The sequence below is a fragment of the Delphinus delphis genome, chromosome 2, assembly GCF_949987515.2.
Source record: "Delphinus delphis chromosome 2, mDelDel1.2, whole genome shotgun sequence".
In the NCBI taxonomy this organism is placed as follows: domain Eukaryota; kingdom Metazoa; phylum Chordata; class Mammalia; order Artiodactyla; family Delphinidae; genus Delphinus; species Delphinus delphis.
In genome coordinates, this window is record NC_082684.1 from 154,524,581 (window position 1) to 154,545,234 (window position 20,654).

At 43.4% G+C, this 20,654-nt stretch overlaps 1 protein-coding gene across 3 annotated transcripts in view; it reads right to left on the reverse strand.

The window, feature by feature from the left end:
- ITIH5 (inter-alpha-trypsin inhibitor heavy chain 5) overlaps window positions 1–20,654 on the reverse strand; it is a 91,867-nt gene that overhangs the window by 19,508 nt on the left and 51,705 nt on the right. For all 3 annotated transcript variants that reach the window (XM_060006016.1, XM_060006018.1, XM_060006015.1), the window contains exons 7-8: window positions 20,102–20,218; window positions 839–1,007 (exon numbers count right to left, since the gene is read on the reverse strand). In XM_060006016.1, the coding sequence (XP_059861999.1) occupies window positions 839–1,007; window positions 20,102–20,218 (286 nt within the window). The remainder of the gene's footprint in view (window positions 1–838; window positions 1,008–20,101; window positions 20,219–20,654) is intronic.

Consider the following 20,654-nt stretch of genomic DNA (forward strand, 5'->3'; position numbering starts at 1 on the left):
ATGAAGTTCAGTTGGGAAACCAGAACTCTGCCTTGGATGGAAAATAACAAATATATGAGCGATGAGAAACTCAGATGGAAGAGGATGGACAGAAATGGGTGTTTTCTATGTTTCCAGGTATCCAAAGCAGAATTATCTGAGACACCCAGCAGATGGTGTCTCTACAGGGGCCTTTAAGAAAGGTGTCAAAGGGTCAGGTTCAGGTCCAATAAACACTCCAATACTGGGCATCTGCCACGCATCTGCTGTCCTAGTGATGGATGTAACAGCAGAAGTCAGCTGTGTGTCCAGGGTTGAAGGAACTCACATCCAGCACGGCTGGTAACACGCTGTTCTGACTCTCTAACCTTTCCCCGCGTCTGCGTACTTACCTCATCACGACCCCCCAGCCAAGTGTGCAAAACCTCAGAGTCCTCCCCTTTCCACCCAGAGCACCGCCCAGGCCACCTGGGGTCCAAGGGATCTAACAGCTCAGGAGGGCAGCTTCATCTGCTGCTTCCTAAGGTGCTCATATTCAAACACACAGAACGCTGAATCACCCATTTGGCTTTCATTCCCCACCCCAGAAACAATTTACAAAAAGAGCTGCATTGTTTGGGATCCGTGAGATAAACCAGGAAAGGCTCCAAAACCTATCAGGTATTTCCTCCCCCCCCCTAACTTACTTGACCATCTTAGCTTGGGGCCTGGAAGAGGAGAAACAAGCTCCTGGGAAAGCTCTCCCCTGTTATCTCCTTTCCTGTGATCAGCGTCAGCTTTCAAACCCTTGTCTCTGGGCAGAAAGTTAGCTACTCACGTATCCCGTCGAGGCGAATGGGCAAAGCGGATGCGCGCTTACCTCCGGTCGGTGACATGTGGTGAATGTAGACTTTGCCGTCTCTGATATTGTTGGGAGTAACTGACACCAAATGGTCCTTCCACACTTTGACCCGGTTGGAAAATCCAATGATATTGAAACGGTCCTGGGGTCGGAGGTCATGCAGAATCGTGAAAAGGGCATCTTTGGTCTAGGCAAACACAAAAGCAAAAACAGTCACGTCCGAGCGCATGAGTCCACGCGTCCCCTGGCTTGGAAACTGCACACCGGGGACAATCCCAGGGTTAAAATTAAGTACCTGCTACGTAAAGGGACTCAGATAAATGTCAAGGAACTTTGTCACCTAGCTGGAAAAAAACCATCATTAATATGTTACAATTTTATATAAGACACGAATGGGTATTTCATATATGAACCATCACATCTGCTGGAATCCACGTTGCATCAAGCCTCTGTATCTTTCACCACTGCTATTCTCTAGACCTGGAATGTTCTTCCTTACTGCCTCATGCCCTTGTTTCATCTGACAAGGCCCTCGTCATTCAGAACCCAGTTAACATGCTGTATTCTCTATTTGCAACATTTTCTAGCTCCTCTGAAGAGAGCGCACATCTTCTCTCCTGTAGGCTAGCGCTGTCCTCAACATACTCACATAGAAAAGTGCGTATTACCCGTCATGACTACAGTCTGCTTCATGCCTCTTTCCCTTCCTCCAGTGTCAGCTCTCTGAAGGCAGGTGCCTCTATTTTCTTATCACCCAGAGCAGAGGAGAACTCCTGACACGTAGGAGGCGCTAGAGAGAAGTTCAGAGGATGAATGAACGCATGGTATAATAGGTATAATAAGGTATAATATAGGTATAAAGGTATAGGTATAAAGGTATAATAAATACCACTGGAATTTAAATAGGTATAAAGGTATTTAAATAGGTATAAAGGTATAATAAATACCACTGGAATTTAAAAGAGAACGAAGCACTGAAGGCTGGAGTGATGTGAGAAGGTGTCACAGAGAAGGGGGAATTGAGGATGAGACTCAAAGGAACTGGGTAACTTGAGAGATGAGGGAGGGCATCCCGAAAAGAAGCAAAGGAGGTCAGAGAGATGGCTGGAGGAAAGCAGAGAGGTGACACAGGTGAGTTCCGGAGATGCTGAGTGAATGAAAGGTGTACAGGTAAGTCAGACGTGACTTGTGGAAAGAGGAAAGAAACCATCGGAAACTGAAAACAGAAACGCTCCAGGACTGCAGACGAAGCAACCAACAAGGGATTAATCTCCACAATATACAAACAGCTCATGCAGCTCTATATCAAAAAACAAACGAAGCAACCAACAAGGGATTAATCTCCACAACATACAAACAGCTCATGCAGCTCTATATCAAAAAACAAACAACCCAATCAAAATTCGCAGAAGATCTAAATAGACATTTCTCCGAAGAAGACATACAAATGACCAAAAAGCACATGAAAAGATTCTCAACATCACTAATTATTAGAGAAATGCAGATCAAAACTACCATAAGTAGTATGGTAGTCAGAATGGCCATCGTCAAAAAATCTACAAACAATAAATGCTGGAGAGGGTATGGACAAAAGGGAGCCCTCTTACACTGTTGGTAGGAATGTAAATTGGTACAAGCACTATGGAGAACAGTATGGAGGTTCCTTAAAAAACTAAAAATAGAGTTACCACGTGATCCTGCAATCCCACTCCCAGGCATATTATCTGGAGAAAACCATAATTCGAAAAGATACACACACCCCAATGTTCACTGCAGTGCAATTTACAATAACAAAGACATAGAAGCAACCTAAATGTCCATCAACAGAGGAATGGAAAAAGAAGGTGCGGTACATACATACAATAGAATATTACTCGGCCATAAAAAAGAATGAAATGATGTCATTTGCAGCAACATGGATGGACCTAGAGACTGTCACACCGAGTGAAGTAAGTCAGACAACTACCATGTGATATTGCTTATATGCGGAATCTACAAAAAGGGTACAAATGAACTTACCTACAAAACAGAAATAGTTACAGATGTAGAAAACAAACTTATGGTTACCAAGGGGGAAAAGGGGGGAAGTGATAAATTGGGAGATTGGGATTAACAAATACACACTACTATATATAAAACAGATAACTAATGAGGACCTACTGTATAGCACAGGGAAGTCTACTCAATACTCTGTAATAACCTGTATGGGAAAAGAATCTGAAAAAGAATAGATATATGTGTATGTATAACTGATTCACTTTGCTGTACACCTGAAACTAACACAACACTGTAAATCAACTATACACCAATAAAAATAGAAAAAAGAAAAGCTCCAGGAGCCTGGACAAGAGTTTCTAAAACAATCAACTCGATATTGTGAGCAAGCACTGCCTTCTCTAAATAGCATTATTGCTAGACATTGAAAGAGATGTGGCATGTGAGGTATGAGGTAGGGGATGCTCATTACATAACTGCCATGTAATGTCATTGTCATGTCATTGCCATGACCTCTGCCACCCTTCACAGGGGTGAAGAGCACTTCACTGTAAGGGCAGGAGGGCTGGGGTTCACCCTGGATCCATCACTTACCACCTGTGTGGCCCTGACAGATAAAGACAAAGAAATACTATATGATATCACTTACACATGGAATCTAAAAACAGAACAAAACCCAAACTCATAGAAAAAGCCATCAGACTTGTGGTTACCAGAGGCACCAGGTGGGGGCTGAGGGAATTGGATAAAGGTGGTCAAAAGGTCCAGACTTCCAGTTACGAGATAAATAAGTCCTGGGGATGTAATGTACAACGTGACGACTACAGTTAACACTGCTGTGTGGTAATTTAAAAGCTGTTATGAGAGAAAATCTGAAGAGTTATCATCACAAGGAAAAACAAGCATTTTTGATCTATATGAGATGAGGGATGTTCACTAAACCTATTGTGGTAATCATTTCACAATAAGTGAAACCATTATGCTGTACACCTAAACATACACAGTGCCGAATATCAACTGTATCTCAATACAACTGGGGGGAAAAGATTAAATGACAAAAAATTAATGGCCCCATTCTCTGAGATCCTCTCTCAGCACACACATCTATTCTGCACTTATCATACTGCATTATCATTACTTCCTCAAGCCCTTTCCCACCGCAGGACCTCTTCACCTGCTGTTCCCTGTGTCTGGAATGCTCTTCCCTACAGTCTGCATGACCGCTGGCCCCTCCGCATCCTTTAGTTCTGGGCTCACTCGTTTCTCTGTCCTCTCAAGCCCGGCACCCTGCTTCTCTGCCTTCACAGCGTCGATAGCGAGCATGTCATTACATATCTGTGCATTTACTTGACTGTCCAACTCAGCTCCACGCCTCCGAGAGCGGGAGCTTTCTCTGTTCCATCACTCCTGTGTCATACCCGGCTGTGCCTGGCCACACGGCAGAGTCTTGATACATTTTTCCAGAGAAAAGTGAATGGCGAATGAACTGTCCATCTGTCACGCTAGACTCCACAAAACAGCTGTCCCCTTGCTCCTCCTCACCCAATACAACAGTTGGCGCATTGTGGGCTGTCAGTATGTCAGTAAATATCTGTTGAATGAGTAATTGAGACAGAAAGGAGGAGAGAGAGAGGGAATTCTATGACGTGAATACAAGGGAAGTAAGAGAGACACAGCCCCCATCCTTGAGAAGCTAAGACAGGGAACACTGAGAAGGATGATATGCAGGAAACAAGAGCTGAATGATGGATAGCATTAAAGCAAAAATAAATAGATCAGATCATGACAATAAACAGATGTGGGTGGAGTGCCCTGAGCACTGATGCTGACGGAATTCCTGGAAGCATGCCTCACCTTGACCCCTCATCCTTCCTTCCACTCAGAGCCAACACAACCCCAGCATGAGCAAAGATGGGCTCGGCGTCATTCTCCGTCCAAGAGTCTAGACCTCTGGGAAGTCTGAAGGTCCACAGCGGGGAGGTGACAGATGGGACCACAGCAAGCGGTGGCCATCCCTGAGACGACACAGTTTGGAGCCCGACACTAAGGCAGGCACTTGGAAATGTTCCCGCTGCTGGGGCTCAGAGCTGGCTGAGCACCCCAGGGTGCAGGCTGGACCTGCCGTTTGTTTAGCTGCTGGCATCCTGAGGTTCCTTAAATAGAGCGCGAAAGCCCTCGAGCGGGGCTGGCCTGGCTCCTTTGATGATTTTTTCCCCATCGTGATGGATGTTCTGCATTAGGAATAGTCCTTCGAGCCTCTCCACCCTCCTCCCCTGAGCTCAGCAACGACGGGTTTCTTATGACCTTGTAAGGCCACAGCTGTAACTTATCCTCATGTGCTCCAGGGCAGGCAGACCCGTGGGCTCCCAGTGGCTCTATTTCCAATTGCCTTAGAACCTTTGGTCTCCAAGGCCTCGTCCAAGAGACCTGGGCAGAAGGTGCCTGGAGCCACCGCCATCCGTTAACCCTTTCCGAGCTCCGACCGTCTCCTTAGATGGCGGGTGGCCTGGGGAGCTCTGTGTTCTGTAGAAGGCTGAACAGGCAGGAGGAAGGTAAGGGTCCAGATAGAAGAGTAAACGTGAGGGGGCTTCAGCTGATACTTCTGCACCCTGCGTTTATACGCTGAAGATGAACAGAAACCTGGTCAGACTTTTTCCAAGAGTACAGCCCAGAAAACAGGGTAAGCGCATTCCAGAAAGATCAGAGAAAGCCCAGAAGGGCAGAGAATGTACAATCCAAGCTGCTTTGAAGGCCTGAGCTACCCTGAAGGCACCAATGGATCAGATCCACTCCCTGTGGGTCCCAGAGGGCAACCTGCAAAGACCAGTCTGTACATGTAACGAGAAGGGCTCCTTCTGACATCCCAGGTTGTGTTTGGACTGAAGGAAGATACAAAAGGCACACAGATACAACGAATAGAGGAAAAACTTCTTCTTATTCAGATAGTAAAGAAGCACCGTGGCCTGGAAGGAGCATTTAGACAAGATTCCTTTTAATCTGAGCCACGTAGAATCTCAGAGAACAGGGATGAGTCCCTGCCTGAAACTATTCCATGGTGAGGAACCCTTCTTCCTTTTTTTCTAAATTTACTTATGTATTTTTTATTTTTGGCTGTGTTGGGTCTTCGTTGCTGCGAGTTGCGGTGAGCGGGGGCTACTCTTTGTTGCAGTGTGCGGGCTTCTCATTGCGGTGGCTTCTCTTGTGGTGGAGCACGGGCTCTAGGCGCGGGGGCATGTGGGATCTTCCAGGACCAGGGCTCGAACCCGTGTCCCCTGCACTGGCAGACGGATTCTTAACCACTGAGCCACCAGGGAAGCCCAGAATCCTTCTTCTTATAGGTACTTTCCTTGGGTGGAGAGGAGGGGAAAGACGTATTTCCTTTGAAAACTGTCTGAGAGGTTAATTTCAGTGCTACCTTTGGTTTATTATTCAGTAAGCCTTTTCATCTCTGTCCATTTAAATTCTTTCAGGCCCATGTGAATAAATAAAGACGAGCTCTCGGTTTCAGATTCTCTATTCATTCAACATGGTTGGTGACGGTCCCTCTTGCTCCAGTGGGTCTTCAGGAAGCAGAACTCTGTAGGCTTCCCTGATGGTGTCTGTGGAAAGGCGCAGGGCTGGGCCCCGGGAGGTACAGCCCCCTTTTCACCCTTCTCTCACGCTGCCCTTCACGAGGGCTGCTCCCGGGGAAGGGAGTGTCTGCGGGCAGCTCTGTCCTGCGGGCTCTGGGCCCTGCATCAAGCCATCCTACAGACAAGGGATGGCCCTTCCTTCCCCCTCCCTGCAAAACTAAGCCTGAGCAGCTGGAGGCTCTCGGCACAGCCTCGGGGGGGTGGGGTGAGCACCCCCTGTGCTGACCACTGTGTCGTGAACAACTCTTAGACATCCCCCAGGAGACAAGCATCGTGCAGTCACGCCCTCAGGCTGACCCATCAGTGGAGCCCATGGAAAACCCAGCTGCCTGCCCACTCCATCGGGGTGCCCGCTGACACAGTTTTCTCAGACACTTCTGTGTCCCCGCCAAACCACACTCACCAGCAACTAACTCTGACACAAAAGGCTTCTGTACCACAGACCCTGGGTTGTGACATCATAGAGGAAATCCAAGTTCAAGGGTCCTAGATACTAGCCACGCCATGCTTTTCAGCAGAATGGACTTGCTGTGCTCCGAAGCAGTCCTATCACTTGCCTTGTTCTAAAATGTTTACCGAGGAGCTGACCTCTTCTCTTTCCTGGGTCCACACACTCCTTCTGGATGAACCCGAGAGAAAAGCATCTATGATTTTTCTCATCGAAAACAAAAGAAATCTAAGACCTTCTAAAAGTCTTGCTTGAGCCATGAAAGAGAATCATGATCAGCAGATACATACCCTGCAAACAGCCCTAAGTTTCTGAGAGGTAATATTGGGGAGTGGAATACACCAAATAGGAACTGGGCACAGGTGGGCCTTCTCCCTTCCCAGGTGGGTGGAGATAAGGGACACGGGTGGGGACCAGAGGGAAGCCTGTGCAGCTCATCCTCCTGTGAGCTGCAGTCCCTCCTGTTGCCAGCAGGGGGACCCCTCTGTGCCCACGACTGGCAATGGAGTCCTTCCAATGGAAGGACAGACAGAAATAAAAAACAGTCTGTTATCCCATCGAAGTTTGCAACATTAGGTGCTCCCTGCACGCTCAAACCACCTGTCTAAGCCGGCACTGAGGAGGACGGAGATGCCCACCATCCCGGCCTCTCTCTGTGCCCTCCGCAGGCATACAGCCCACGTCACCCCGGAGTCAAGGTCACGGCTAAGACCAGAGCAGCCACAACAAGCCAGCTGGATGCCGCCAGTCCCTGGGTGGCAATTACGCTTCAGTGGCAGTATTCCAAGACCATGGCATTTCACACAGATTCTGCAAAAGGCAGCACAACCTTACATGGACATGCTACAGGTCTTTCAATGATCTGAAGGGAATTTTTCCGAAATTGTATCGAGACTGACCCACCAAGTAATTGGGTTTTTTAAAAAAAATCCCAATTTTAGGAGCAAGGCAATAAATTGAGTGAGAAAGACCATTTCTCCATAATATATTTGTGTCTATATCATTGTTACACTTTCCAAAGAATCTAGCAACAGATTGGTTTCAGAGAAGAACCTGAAATATTAAAAATGTTACCCCACTGGTGACAGTACAGGCACAGTTCAAGAGGTTATGTAAACCCATAAAGGAAAACAGTGATAACACAAAGCCTGGTGCCCTCCTGTCTCCTCTCTGCCGTAAATAGCTCCTGAAATGGAACACATTATATAATTTGTATTAAAAATAAAAACTTTAAGCTGTAATAAAACAAACATAAACCATCAAAGTGTGTCTCTGTCCAATATGAGGAATCTTGCTGAAAGAAACTAAAACTATTTTTCTCCTGGCCCAAGTGTTCCTTTTAGAGGAACAGCAGAAACTCAGAAGCCTTCTTTATATAATTGGAAAATTGGGGATAGAAGTCATCAGATTTTCCAATATTTTAAAACAGTTTAGTAAGTGCTAAATATTAACTTGAAATTTCACCTAGGAGTAAATGGAGAAAACTATTTCTTTGGTCTCTACGTTGTCTGTACTATTACGAAGAGCATATTTTCAAAATTAAGCAAAATCATAAGGCTCCCGTATTTAAAAATACATTATTTTAAGCTATTGTAATTTCATTTACTGTTTGAATTCTAATTTCAAATGCTCTTTCAATGCAATACTGTGCTAAATTATGTTATAACTCTGGTTCTGATTACCCAATCTGTGTAAAAATGTTAAATGGTTGTCCCTTCATAGCAAGAGAAAAGCACTGTTCTAGTAAAAGTTCAGATCTAAATCCCAGTATTACTTCAGGACTGGTTCTAAAAGAGAATAGTTTTTAACTAAATTCTGGCTGAATAAAAAAAGTCTGAATAGGTTTAGATATTAGAGCATCTTTTGCAATATAAACATAACTATATTTCACGAGTCTTTGTGTTTGGATAACATTATTCTAACTTGAGAAGCAAACTCTCATATGAATGCTCTGGATAACGTTACAATCTATCACCTAATGTTTTGACTTTGCTTTGACAAATATATCAGGTATTTACCTAACAATGTCATGGTACATTTTTCTAAAAAGCTCTTTGCCAATAACATTTCTTTGATTCTTTATGATGTAGTAAGCACATCTATTTCCCGTGCTTGATGTAGAAATAACTCAAGGCTCAAAAGAGATAATCTTTTTCACTTCTCTTCACATGGAAGGTTAGTAGTTATCACGATCTGCTCACATGGCTGATGCCATCCCTCTTACTCTGGCCAAGAATATAACCTCACCACTTCTATCCAGGTGGTCATAGGCTCTGGGTGCTCATTCACAGGTATGGCTTCCTGCTCAAGCAGGAAGTAGATAAGAGGATGCTAACCCAGAAAAGTTCACCTACGTTTACAGATCTTTGTAAATGGAGTCCTTCACCCACGTTCTGACACACCTACTGACTAAGAGGACTGAGTTCTTGGTCCCCAGGGCCAGGTCTAGATTCTGAAGTTTATATTGCCCAACTGCATGCTTGGATTCTAGAGTCCTACCCGTTTCAGTCTACAGACTTTTGCGGTGTTTGACTCTCTGACCACCCCTTGACCCATCCAACTTTCCCTTAGGTATGAGTTCTTATGACTTCTGTGTCCCTGGCATAGGTCCACCTAGGCTACTCGCTTTAAATACCCAGAAATGTGCCCTGGCGAACATCAAGAATATAACAGAAGGATGTGGGGAGGCTGTGAAAAAGCCACAGTCAGTGAGAAAGAGTGGAACAGTTACGAGAGAAGTATACGCAGCACATCAGCACAGGAGGATCGTACACACAAGGAAATCGAGCAAGTGGAGTCACCCTCCAGCAGGCTGGGACAGTGGCGGTGTCCCTGTGTCTGTCACCACTCTGCCCCTTGGTGCCCCTTCCATGCTGAGAATCTGCGGTGTCCTCTGTTTGCTCAGCTGTGCACCTGAGGACTTGGGACAATATCCCTGCCTCTCCAATCAGAATGGTTTTCAAGTTATCTAATCCAAAATATTACCACAAACTTACGGCTATAACTTATTCACTCTCGTCTCGTAGCTTTCTTCATGTTTTTCCCCAACCAAGAATTCACTCCGTCCTTTCCTGCCACCTTCAAGGACTAGCTCCTAGGTCACCTCCATCATTAATCTTTTGTCAAGTACCTCAAGCCCTTTCCTTTCCACCAAATTCTTTCCACTATCTAGAATACATGGCATGTTGGATTTGATTAACACCTGATTATCTATATTTCTTTTCCCCAGCAGAATTCTAAGGTCTTTCATTAAAGTGACTTAAATAGGATGCTTTTCCTTTTTTTTTAATTGAAGTATACTTGATGTATAACATATCTACTACAGGTGTACGATAAAGTGATTCACAATTTTTAAAGGTTATACTCCATTTATAGTTATTATAAATTGTTGGCTATATTTGTGTTCTACAATACAACCTTTTAGCTTATTTTATACCTAATAGCTTGTACCTCTTACTCCCCTACCCTTCCCTATCTTGCCCCGCCCCCTCCCCTTTCCGCATTGGTAACCTCTAGTTTGTTCTCTACCTGAGTCTGCTTCTTTTCTGCCATGTTCACTAGTCTGTTGTACTTTTCAGATTCCACATATAAGGGATATCATACAGTGTTTGTCTTCCTCTGGTGCTTTTCTTATATATACTCTTCCTCTCACCTCCGTGGTTTTGCACATTATCTCTCTCTCCCTCTCCCTTCTTATCCCATCCCTGAATTAACTTCTGAAAGACTTAACTATCCCCTCCCCTGGGAAGCATTCAAAAAAACTGATCCCCTCAAAAAAACTGATCAGCACCTCCATCGTGCCGTGACTGGACCCTACATGTACCTCTATCACAGGGAGCACTTTGCATACAATTTTCTACATGACTTTTCTTCTCTGGACCTCTTGGGAGAAAAGGCTCTGTCTTATTTATCTTTGTACCCCCATGCCTCGTACCTCTCCCATAGCACATAATCCACATGTATTTCATTCTTGGAGAATCTGAAGTCTGGAGTCAAAGCCAAGATGCCATCCTGAGGGAGAGTGGGGTCCTAAGCAAGAGAACGAGGTGGCTGTGATGTCAGACCTGGGCAGGTCTTAGGAATTGTACCCCCTTTCCATCAGCCAACCAAGTGGATGCAATCCAGGAATAACAATGCTTTCTGACACTCTGATAATCATTCCACATTTGTTACCTCATTTAATCCTCTTTGACTTATAGCATTTATCTCGTTGTTACTTGTAGCATAAGTTCCCTATCTAGCCCCTTACAGAGAAGGTCTGCTGATCGAAATCCCCACTGGAAAGACGTAAGTGCAAGGTCAGGATGCCAGGAAGGGGAAGCTAGGCTTTGGGTTATACAAAGACCATGCTTTCAGATGCTGACCACAAGGCCCGCACTCTGGACAGATAATACAAGAGTACTCAAAGCTCTGTACTGTTCATGTTTCCTTCCTACGATAGCCACATAGTACCTTCATTCAGAGATCCTCAAAACTTTTTAGACATGACCTCATTTAGCTCAGTCTTAACTGCCTCAGCAAACTTTTTAAATGGGTGCCTCCTATTTATTTAAAATTATCTATATGATCTTTGTTGAAGAGCAAGTTTTTCTTTTCTTTGAAACAAAAAGATTCAAGTTTTCATTGGTGGCCCAGGGTAAAAACATTTTGCCCTCTGCCCATCATTTATTTCCTCATATTCTGAGTCTGAGCCCAAAGACACCAGTTTCCCCCACTGCCTTCCGTTCACGGCCCTGAGTCCCAGACCTCTGTTCTGCAATGTATTTCTGAGACATGCATCTGTTAGTAGCACTGTCTGGACAAAGGCATCTGAGGAGATGAGGATAAACGCCATCAACTGAAACAGTCTTCCTAGACAACACCAATTAGCCGCCACTCTAGACCAGGGGTCAGCCAACCACGGCCTGGGGGCCGAATCCAGGCTGCTACTTCTTTTGAATAAGTACAATTTTATGGGAAGACGACAAGCCCATTTCTTTGCACGTTGCAACAGCTGCCTTTGCGCTACAACGGCAGAGTTCAGTCATTACGACAGAGTCCATCCAGCCTGTAAAGCTTAAGATATTCACTGGTCTGTTATTTTTAGAAAACGTTTGCTGACCCCTGTCCCAGAAAACTGGAAAGAGGGAAACTGGACATTGTGTTATTAACTGGAGTCATGCTTCAGAGGCTCACCACAAGGCCTGCAGCCTGAAAAAGTGAGGCAGGAGGGCCCAAACCTTACACTGTCCGTTTTTTACTTGCATGACAGGTGCACGGTTCCAACCTCTGGAGACTCCAAATTTCTTAGACATGATCTCCTTTGTACGCCTGCATCCCTCCTTTCTGAGCTCCTTCACATGTGCAGGGAGCTCTCTCCTCCAACCAGATCACCTCCCCGAGGTCCTTCTGGGCCGGGCTGGCCCTGTCCAGCATTCTTCCGGGCTGCTCAGCGAAACTCAGACTGCCCTCCTTTGATCCCCACCACTTCAAAGGTACTCTCTCCACATCTTAACGTCTTTCCAGCATTCTCACCGCTCTTGAAGAGAACGGCTAAAAGGAATGTACCAGCAGACACCACTGGACCTCATGGTACCCAGAGATTCCTCACTCTGCACCTCTGTGGTCTCCATCCTCACGCTCAGCCTGTCCAACCCAAATCATAAGAGGGAAAGCGGCCTGCATCCCTGCACACGCCCCAGGTAGGCTTAAAGCTAAATAAGGAAACACTAACAGTTAATTCTGTGTATCAGAGCAGCAGCTCCATTCATTTCTCACAACAGCACGCTGCTGGGGGAAGTCTCTCAGGGCAGGTGACCTCTGTGCACTCACCTGAGATGGGCAGCGTTCAAGTGATCTCCTCACTTGGCGTAAGAATAGGTGTTGTATATAAAATAGACAAGCAACAGGGACCTACTATCTAGCACAGGGAACCATACTCAATATTTTGTAATAACCTGTAAGGCAGGGGTCCCCAGCCCCTGCCTTATAGGGTGGGGAGTCTCCTGTTAAGAGCCAGGCCGCACAGCAGGAGGTGAGTGCCGGCAGGTGAGCAAGCGAAGCTTCATCTGCCGCTCCCCATGGCTCGCGTTACCGCCTGAACCATACCTGCCCCACCTGGTCCACGAAAAAAATTGTCTTCCACGAAACCAGTCCCTGGTGCCAAAAAGGTTGGGGACTGCTGTTATAAGGGAAAAGAATCTTAAAAAGAATATCTATATCTGAATCACCTTGCTGTACCTGAAACTAATACAACATTGTACATCAACTATACTTCGATTAAAAAAAAAGAAAGAAAAAAAAAATAGGAAAAGAAAAAGAACAGGTAGAGCCCGAAAGCCTGAGCGCCGGCCTGAAGTTCCGCCCTCATGATACAGTGAAGAATGTTATGGGGAAGAGCTTCAGGGTGGGGTAGACCGGGCTTCACTCCAAACTTTTCTACATATAACTTTGTATATTTCAGTGCACTTACATCACCTTCCTGTCCCTCACCTTCTCATCTACAAAATAGGGATAACCATGTCTGTTTCGATGGATTGCTGGAAGATGAAATGAACAAATGTATGGAAAACCCTTAGTGTGCTGGGTACCTGCTGGTCACTCAGGGGCTGTAGCTACTAACTTTAAAAATGCCAGTTACATTTAATAATTTATGCTCTGGTGGGTTTTTCAGCAAAAATCACTACCCTGCTACATGCCAGGTACCATGCTAGGAGCTGGGGCTGTGTACTCTAATGATCAAAACCAAGATGGTTCCCAAACCCATGGAGCTTACAGACCATTTGCCTATAAGGTTACACACAGAATGTCCAAATAGCACATGGAAGCCCAATTTTGCTCAAAGAAGAAAGTGAGGTTCTGGAGCATGAAGTAAGCCAGTGAAGGAAGCACGAATGAAATTCAGATGCGAGTTCTCCGATTCACAAGCTCACACTTCCCCTCATTTTAGTTTGGCAATTACAGATAAGCACCTCTGCGCTTGTTCTTTGCCCTCGAAAACTGTTGACTACATTAAACGGAGAAAGGAAGACAACCTCCCAAAGCCACATGGGAGTCTAGGATTGGCAGAGAATGGAGCAAGTCTGCAGAAAGTTGTGGCATGAAAGACATCTGTTAACTCACGTATTAGCCACTGCTTGGTCGCCAAAGCGGGTCCCTTAGCCAAGCTCCTTAATATGAAGGCAAAAGTAGTAGGTCCAATAATATAGCTTAGGGCAAAGAATGAGAAGAACATGCAGACCCTTGTCAAAGAAGACTGTATTTAATAGACACCTACTATCCTCAGTGTTCCCACGTTATGTTTGCTTGTGCCAATCCCTTAAGCAGGTAACCAGACAGAGTAAAAAAGGTCTAACCCGCTCACGGTTTTTGTTCCTCTTCAGATCCCCGTCTCACTAAGAAGTTTCACAAACTCAAGCTGGGAGGCAGAAATCTTGCCTGACCCAACACCAGAGCCATCTCAATATATTTTTCAGCAAGAGCAGGTGGAGAGAAAACGGAGCTGAGCCCTGAGCCAGCAGCTGCAGGAGTTGCTGAAGCTGCCCCCAGGCTGGTTAAGTCCCGGCATCCAGGCTCACATTCCTACCAGGATGTGAGGACCAGAAGGAGACAATGCCAAACGCACACAGTTCGGGGCGCTCCTCAGGTACTGATAGACCCTTGACTAAGAATACATTTTAAGGTGAAATGACCTTTACAATTCCTTATAGATCAGTTGTTTAAGTACTTACTCAATACCAACTATATGCCCAACATTGTGATAAATACAGTGAAGTATCTCGGGCCCTTCAAAGATGCGGGAGCCAAGAACATCCAGGATGAGAGTGAATGCATGATTCTTCACAGCACAAGAGTGGACCCGAGACACATGGCTGATGTTGCCAAGCCTGCTGACATATCACCAAAGCCCTGTGTTTGGGGGTAATCTCCCTCTTCACCAGGGGACACAATACTGTATACCAGACTCTACAAAGAGCCAGCTAAGCTGTTCACTCAGGGCTGTGGCCTTCAAGGAGATGAGAGCTGCTAAAACAGTCAGTGGTTTTCAAAACCACTCAAGGCAGCCACGGGCTTTAGAAATTGCCTGGAGGCTTCTGACATGTGTTTGGCTGCTCTAGGGTGGTTCTCCTGGAAAGCGGCCACACTGCGGCTCAGAAGGCAGCAGAGTGCATGCCAGACGTTCAGTGCCTTGCAAGGAATGGGATTCCCTATCCAGGAATGAAGGAAGAGGGGAGAATAACAGAGTGACATCTATCATTACACTGCACTTGGTAAGGAAATCCCTCCCTCTAGATGCAGCCTTCTCAACTGAGTCTTGAAATGTAAAGGCATTGACCGTGTTGCCATCTGCACATCTGTCACTGCACATGGGAATGCTGTCTCATCACCCCGTTACTTTCACTGAGACCTCACAGCATCTTGGTTTGATTTATGGCCTTCAGGGTCAGACCTGGCTTTGAAGCCTGGCCCTGCCATTTACTAGCTGTGTTATCTACCTTTGCAAAGCCTCAGTTTCTCCATCAGTGAAATGGGGATGACAACCAAATCGTTATAAAGATTAAATACTCATTAATTAAAAAATTCATGTAATTGCCTTAGCATATTGAAAATGCTTCATGCTCCATTTTTAAGAAGCACCTGAATTATGTTATCATTAAAAGTAAGTCTAGGAGCCCCTGGTTCAGTTCATTGATTTTGTCTGCACAATTTGGGGCAGGATTTATCTTTCTGGGGGTTATTTGGTAAGAAGGTTATTGATAGTTCTCCCATAAGAAGTGGGAGAAGACCCATGTGTGCTGGAATGGACTGGGCTTGAGGTTAAATCCTGAAGTGACTCAGGTTCCTGAAGATGTGAGAGGCTTTCAAGCTGCTGTAGCCTTTGGGTGATGAATGGCCTTCTTGTGACCATGCAGTAGAACTGATCATGCATTTTACCATTTGGGTGTTTCTTAATATTTATTAGGAAATCATTTAAATATTATAATTTTGTTGAGTTCTACAAATGCATACAATAGAAATTGTCATTATAAGTAATTTACATTATGAAGATGAAAATCGTATTTCTTTAAACTTGCATTTCTTTAGTTACTAGTACAATTGACTCTTTTTCATAATCTTATTGAATCTTCTTATTCTCTGTAAATTGTTTCACATCCTTTGCCCATTTTCTTATACAGAATTAATTTCATTGATCTGGAGTAGCTCTTTACATATTAAAGATAAACTCCTTTCCTCCTCATATAGCACTTTATATATTAAAGATAAACCTCTTTTTGCTGCAAAGTTTTCCCCAGTCTTTTGTTCCCTTTTTATTTAAAACAGAAGTTTGAAATTTTTATATAGCTGAAGTTATTGATCTTCTTCCTTTGTAATTACTTTCATTGCTTTTAAGTTTAGAAAGTCTTTCCTTACTTCAAAAGTAGTTAAATGTGCACCTATATTTTCTTACATATTTTGGCATGTGGTTCATTGATTACTTTTAACTGCTTAATTTATTTAGAATTCTTAGTCTGGTAACAGGTTTAAATGTTATAAATTGGTACAGTCTTTCTGGAAAAATGTTTTTGCAATATGAATTAAAAACCACAAATGGGTTGGTGTTCCTTGCCCTACTTCTAAAAAATGTAACTAAAGAAAATGATCAGGCATACAGCCACGGATTTCTACTGAAGACAGTCATTCCGATTATGCTTATATTAGCAAAAAATGGAAATAACTTCAAAGTCTCTCGTGGTGGTGGAGTAAATATTGTTTAGCTGCACTGTCCAATAATGGTAACCATCAGCCACATGCGGTATTTAAAGTTAAATGTACTAAAATTAAATAAAATTAAATATTCAGCTCCTCAGTTGCTCAAGTGCTCAATAGCCACATGTGACAAGGGGCTACCATACTGGATAGCAGTGGTACCAAACATCCCCATTCTCACAGAGGTTTCTGTGGAATAGTGCTGCTCTGTGGCCATTAAAATCAGGTTTTGAAAGAATATTTAAAACCATTGGATAATTTATAATATGATGGTAAGTAAAAATATCAAAATATAAAATATTTACTGAATTCAGATTGGTTGCAGTAATTTTAATCATCAATATCTTCATCAAATGCTGTTTTCTATAGAGGAAACCCAAACCCTGCCCTCACGAAGCTTCTTGTCTTAAAGAAAAGAGAAAAAAAAACCCAGAAAATCTGAAGTGCAATAGGTGCATAGGAATTTAATGAGATACACAGGGAAATGTAGCACATGGCACCTACTCTGCAGCTGTTAACTGACTGGAATTCCAAACGGGAATTATTATACTGGATCATACACAAGGCCTAATTAACACTGTCTTCTGTGGCCAACAGTGGTCTCAAAAGAAGCCATGATTATCCTTCTGTCAACATCTATTGATATTATCCACCAAAGGCACAAAAACAACTTAGCAAACAAATGGCATTTAAGAACCTGGAGTACATAAAGCAAGGAGCTTTACAGAGTACTTAGTAAATATGGAAAGGTTATAAGGCCTCTGAAACATCAATAAATAATCAACCACAACAAAAGAATGCTTCACTTATATGTGAATAAAACTTTGGAAAATGATGCCCATAAGTAAAACCTACATGCAATTCGTACTCAACCTTCCCACTAAGAACAACTGAAAAGTTAAACAAAATGTATATATTTTTAAATCTTGAAAGTATCAAAGAGTTAATAAAATAGTGAGAAAAATATCTGGGAGAAGATGAAAATTTAAAGAGGGGGGCTCAGCATCTGGGATCACTTTTTAGCTTAAGCATCCAAGAGCTGATGTCCAGAGACCTCCAAGGATAGAAATAAACCAGCTTTTGAAAGGACTGCAATCCAGCTCTGAGCCATCTGGTCTGCCCATAAAAATCTCAAGCCCTGAAAATGGACTAAAATGATCCCAGTTTGTTATTCCCCCAGGAACCTGACAGAAATAACTCAAAACTCTCTAGAGGAATAGATCCTGATCCTAGGCCTCAAACTATTTCTACAAAACATTTTCAATATAATGCCCATCACACAATGGAAGATAACCAGTCACACTGGAGAAAAGATGAGTGACAATCAAAACAGCTCTTAAGTGGCTCTAGAGTTTGTAATTATCAGATGTGGACTTTAAATTGCTATGTGTACTGTGCTTGAGAAAATAAAAAAAGTATTAAAAACTTAGTACATAACATTCTAAAAAGTGAGAGAGCAAATCTGAAAAAGAACCAAATGGAAATTCTAGAACTAAAAAACACAATACCTGAAATAACTCAATGGGTGAGTTTAACAGCAGATCAGACCTGAAGGGAGAATCTGTGAACTGGAAGACAGGTTGGAATGAAGCATGGAAAGGCAAAATTTGGAATATACAGAAGACATCATGGGAAACACAGAGAATATGGAGGAAAAAAATCTAACATGGGAATCCCAGGAGGAAAAGTGAGTCGAAGCAATTTCATGGATGACAGCTGACGCCTTTCCCGTGAATCCCCAAATTCATGAAGCCTTAGGAACTTCAGGGAGAAAAAAATAAGAAGAAATACACATCTAGAACCATCATTTTAAAACTACAGAGAATTAAAGATGAAGAGGAAAATCTTAAAGACAGTTGACCATAAAAGATTACCTTTAGAGGAACGACAGTTTAAATTATTATGGACTTTTCAACAGCAACAATGGAACCCAGGCGACAATGGAATATACCTTCAATGGGCTGAAAGAAAATCACTGCCAACCTAGAACTGACATCCCCAGTAATAATATCCTTAAAGAGGGAGAGGGAAATAAATCATTTCAGACAAGCAAAAACTGAGAAGTCTGTACCAGCAGACCCACCATTAAAAAGATACCAGTGAATGTTCTTCAGGTGCAAAAAAAGAAAAAAAAAAAAAAAGGAATCCCAGATGGAAGGTCAGAGATGCTGACTGAAGAAAAAGTATTAGAAAGGAAGGAGTCAGCAGGCTGACTGTACAAGAACGTGATGCAGAAGAACCAGGAAAATCTAGCTTACAGGAGAGGTTACCTTCCCCTTATACAAGTTAAAAATTATATTTGGCTATCCTCCAAAAGAAAAGAGTTAAAACAAATCCTTGTATCACATTTTGGAATATATTTTTCACGATTTTTGGGTGGGGGAAAATCAAACGTCATGGAGAAAAGATCAATATATTATACTGGGAATTCCCTGGCAGTCCACTGGTTAGGATGCCACACTTCCAATGCCAGGGACCTGGGTTCAGTCCCTGGTTGGGGAACTAAGATCCCACAAGCCGCATGGTGAGGTCTATATATACATATAATACTGCATCTTTTAAAAAATATAAATGGTGAAAGTAACTACAAAGTAATAACAGAAAATGTTTGCAATAATTTATCAGCTAAGATCAGGTTCAATTCTATGTGGAGGGAAACCTAGGGGTGGAAACAGGGGGGACAGAGGGTTCCTAAGAGGTTTCAGATACTATTTTACTCATTAGACCACATATTTATCATTAATTGATAAAAACAGATAATGAATTAAGAAAGAAACCTAAGAGACCTAGTTCTTTGTTGAATGTAGAGATATTCGTTGGTCTGGCAACCAGTACAGAAAAAGTTCTGTTTTCCACTATGTGAGTTGGAAATATACTATAAATGCAAATTTCTGATATTTATGATACAAGAGTAGGATAAGGAATAGCCTTTTCCTATGGTTTGTGAAAAAAGGTAAATAGTTGTATTTTGGGGATAATTTAATTTTTCAGCACAGACTACAGGTCCCCTTAATGTCCTCCCATCCCTGGAATTCTAAGATTCATCCTAAATACTGTGAGAATATTAGTCCTGAATTACTGAGATACAAGTCCTTGGTTCTAACTACAGGCCAAGGGGGCTGCCAATGATTTTATTCCGTTGTTCTCAAAGGACATCACTACTGAAAGGAATTATTCCATCAACAATGGTGCTGTTGAGTGGCCTTCTCCTCGAATTCCCCTCTCATTCACACTATCTACCCTGCCAGTCCCCTTTATTTCAAGGTGTTTCTACAGCCCTCTGCTCTCCTAAAACCCCCAGGCTGAAATGATAATTTATGTCCCTGGCTTAACTGAATCAGTTCAGGAAGGTTCCCCACAGGCAGGAACAGCTGAATGGTAAAGCAGACATTTGTCATCAGTTGAATTCTATTCACTGAGAACATCACTGTCCCAGGCAAATGTGAGAGAGGAAAAAACGGGCAGGAAGCACTCACTCACCTGCCGCAGTTTGGTTCCCACCATGGAGGCACTGCTGTCAAGCACAAACACCACATTCTTGGGTAACGGAGGAAGGTCTTTGGGGGCAAAGTAGTGCACAAAATAGCCATTTAGAACCTGGTGGAGGGAAAAGAATGTAAAAATGGTACCCAGATTAGGTAGGAAAACAAACCAAAATGGATAGTCTATGGGATCTCTAATAAAAGTCAAAGGTAGCATGAAACAGAGTCTAGGGCCAGATTCTGTACCCAGAACAAAAGTATCCATGGTCCTGATTCCTCCAACTAATTGCAAATTAATTTGTTTATTTATTTAAACATCTTTATGGGAGTATAATTGCTTTACAATGGTGTGTTTCTGCTTTATAACAAAGTGAATCAGCTATACATACACATTTATCCCCATATCTCTTCCCTCTCATTTCTCCCTCCCACCCTCCCTATCCCACCCCTCTAGGTGGTCACAAAGCACTGAGCTGATCTCCCTGTGCTATGTGGCTGCTGCCCACTAGCTATCTATTTTACATTTGGTAGTGTATATACGTCCATGCCAC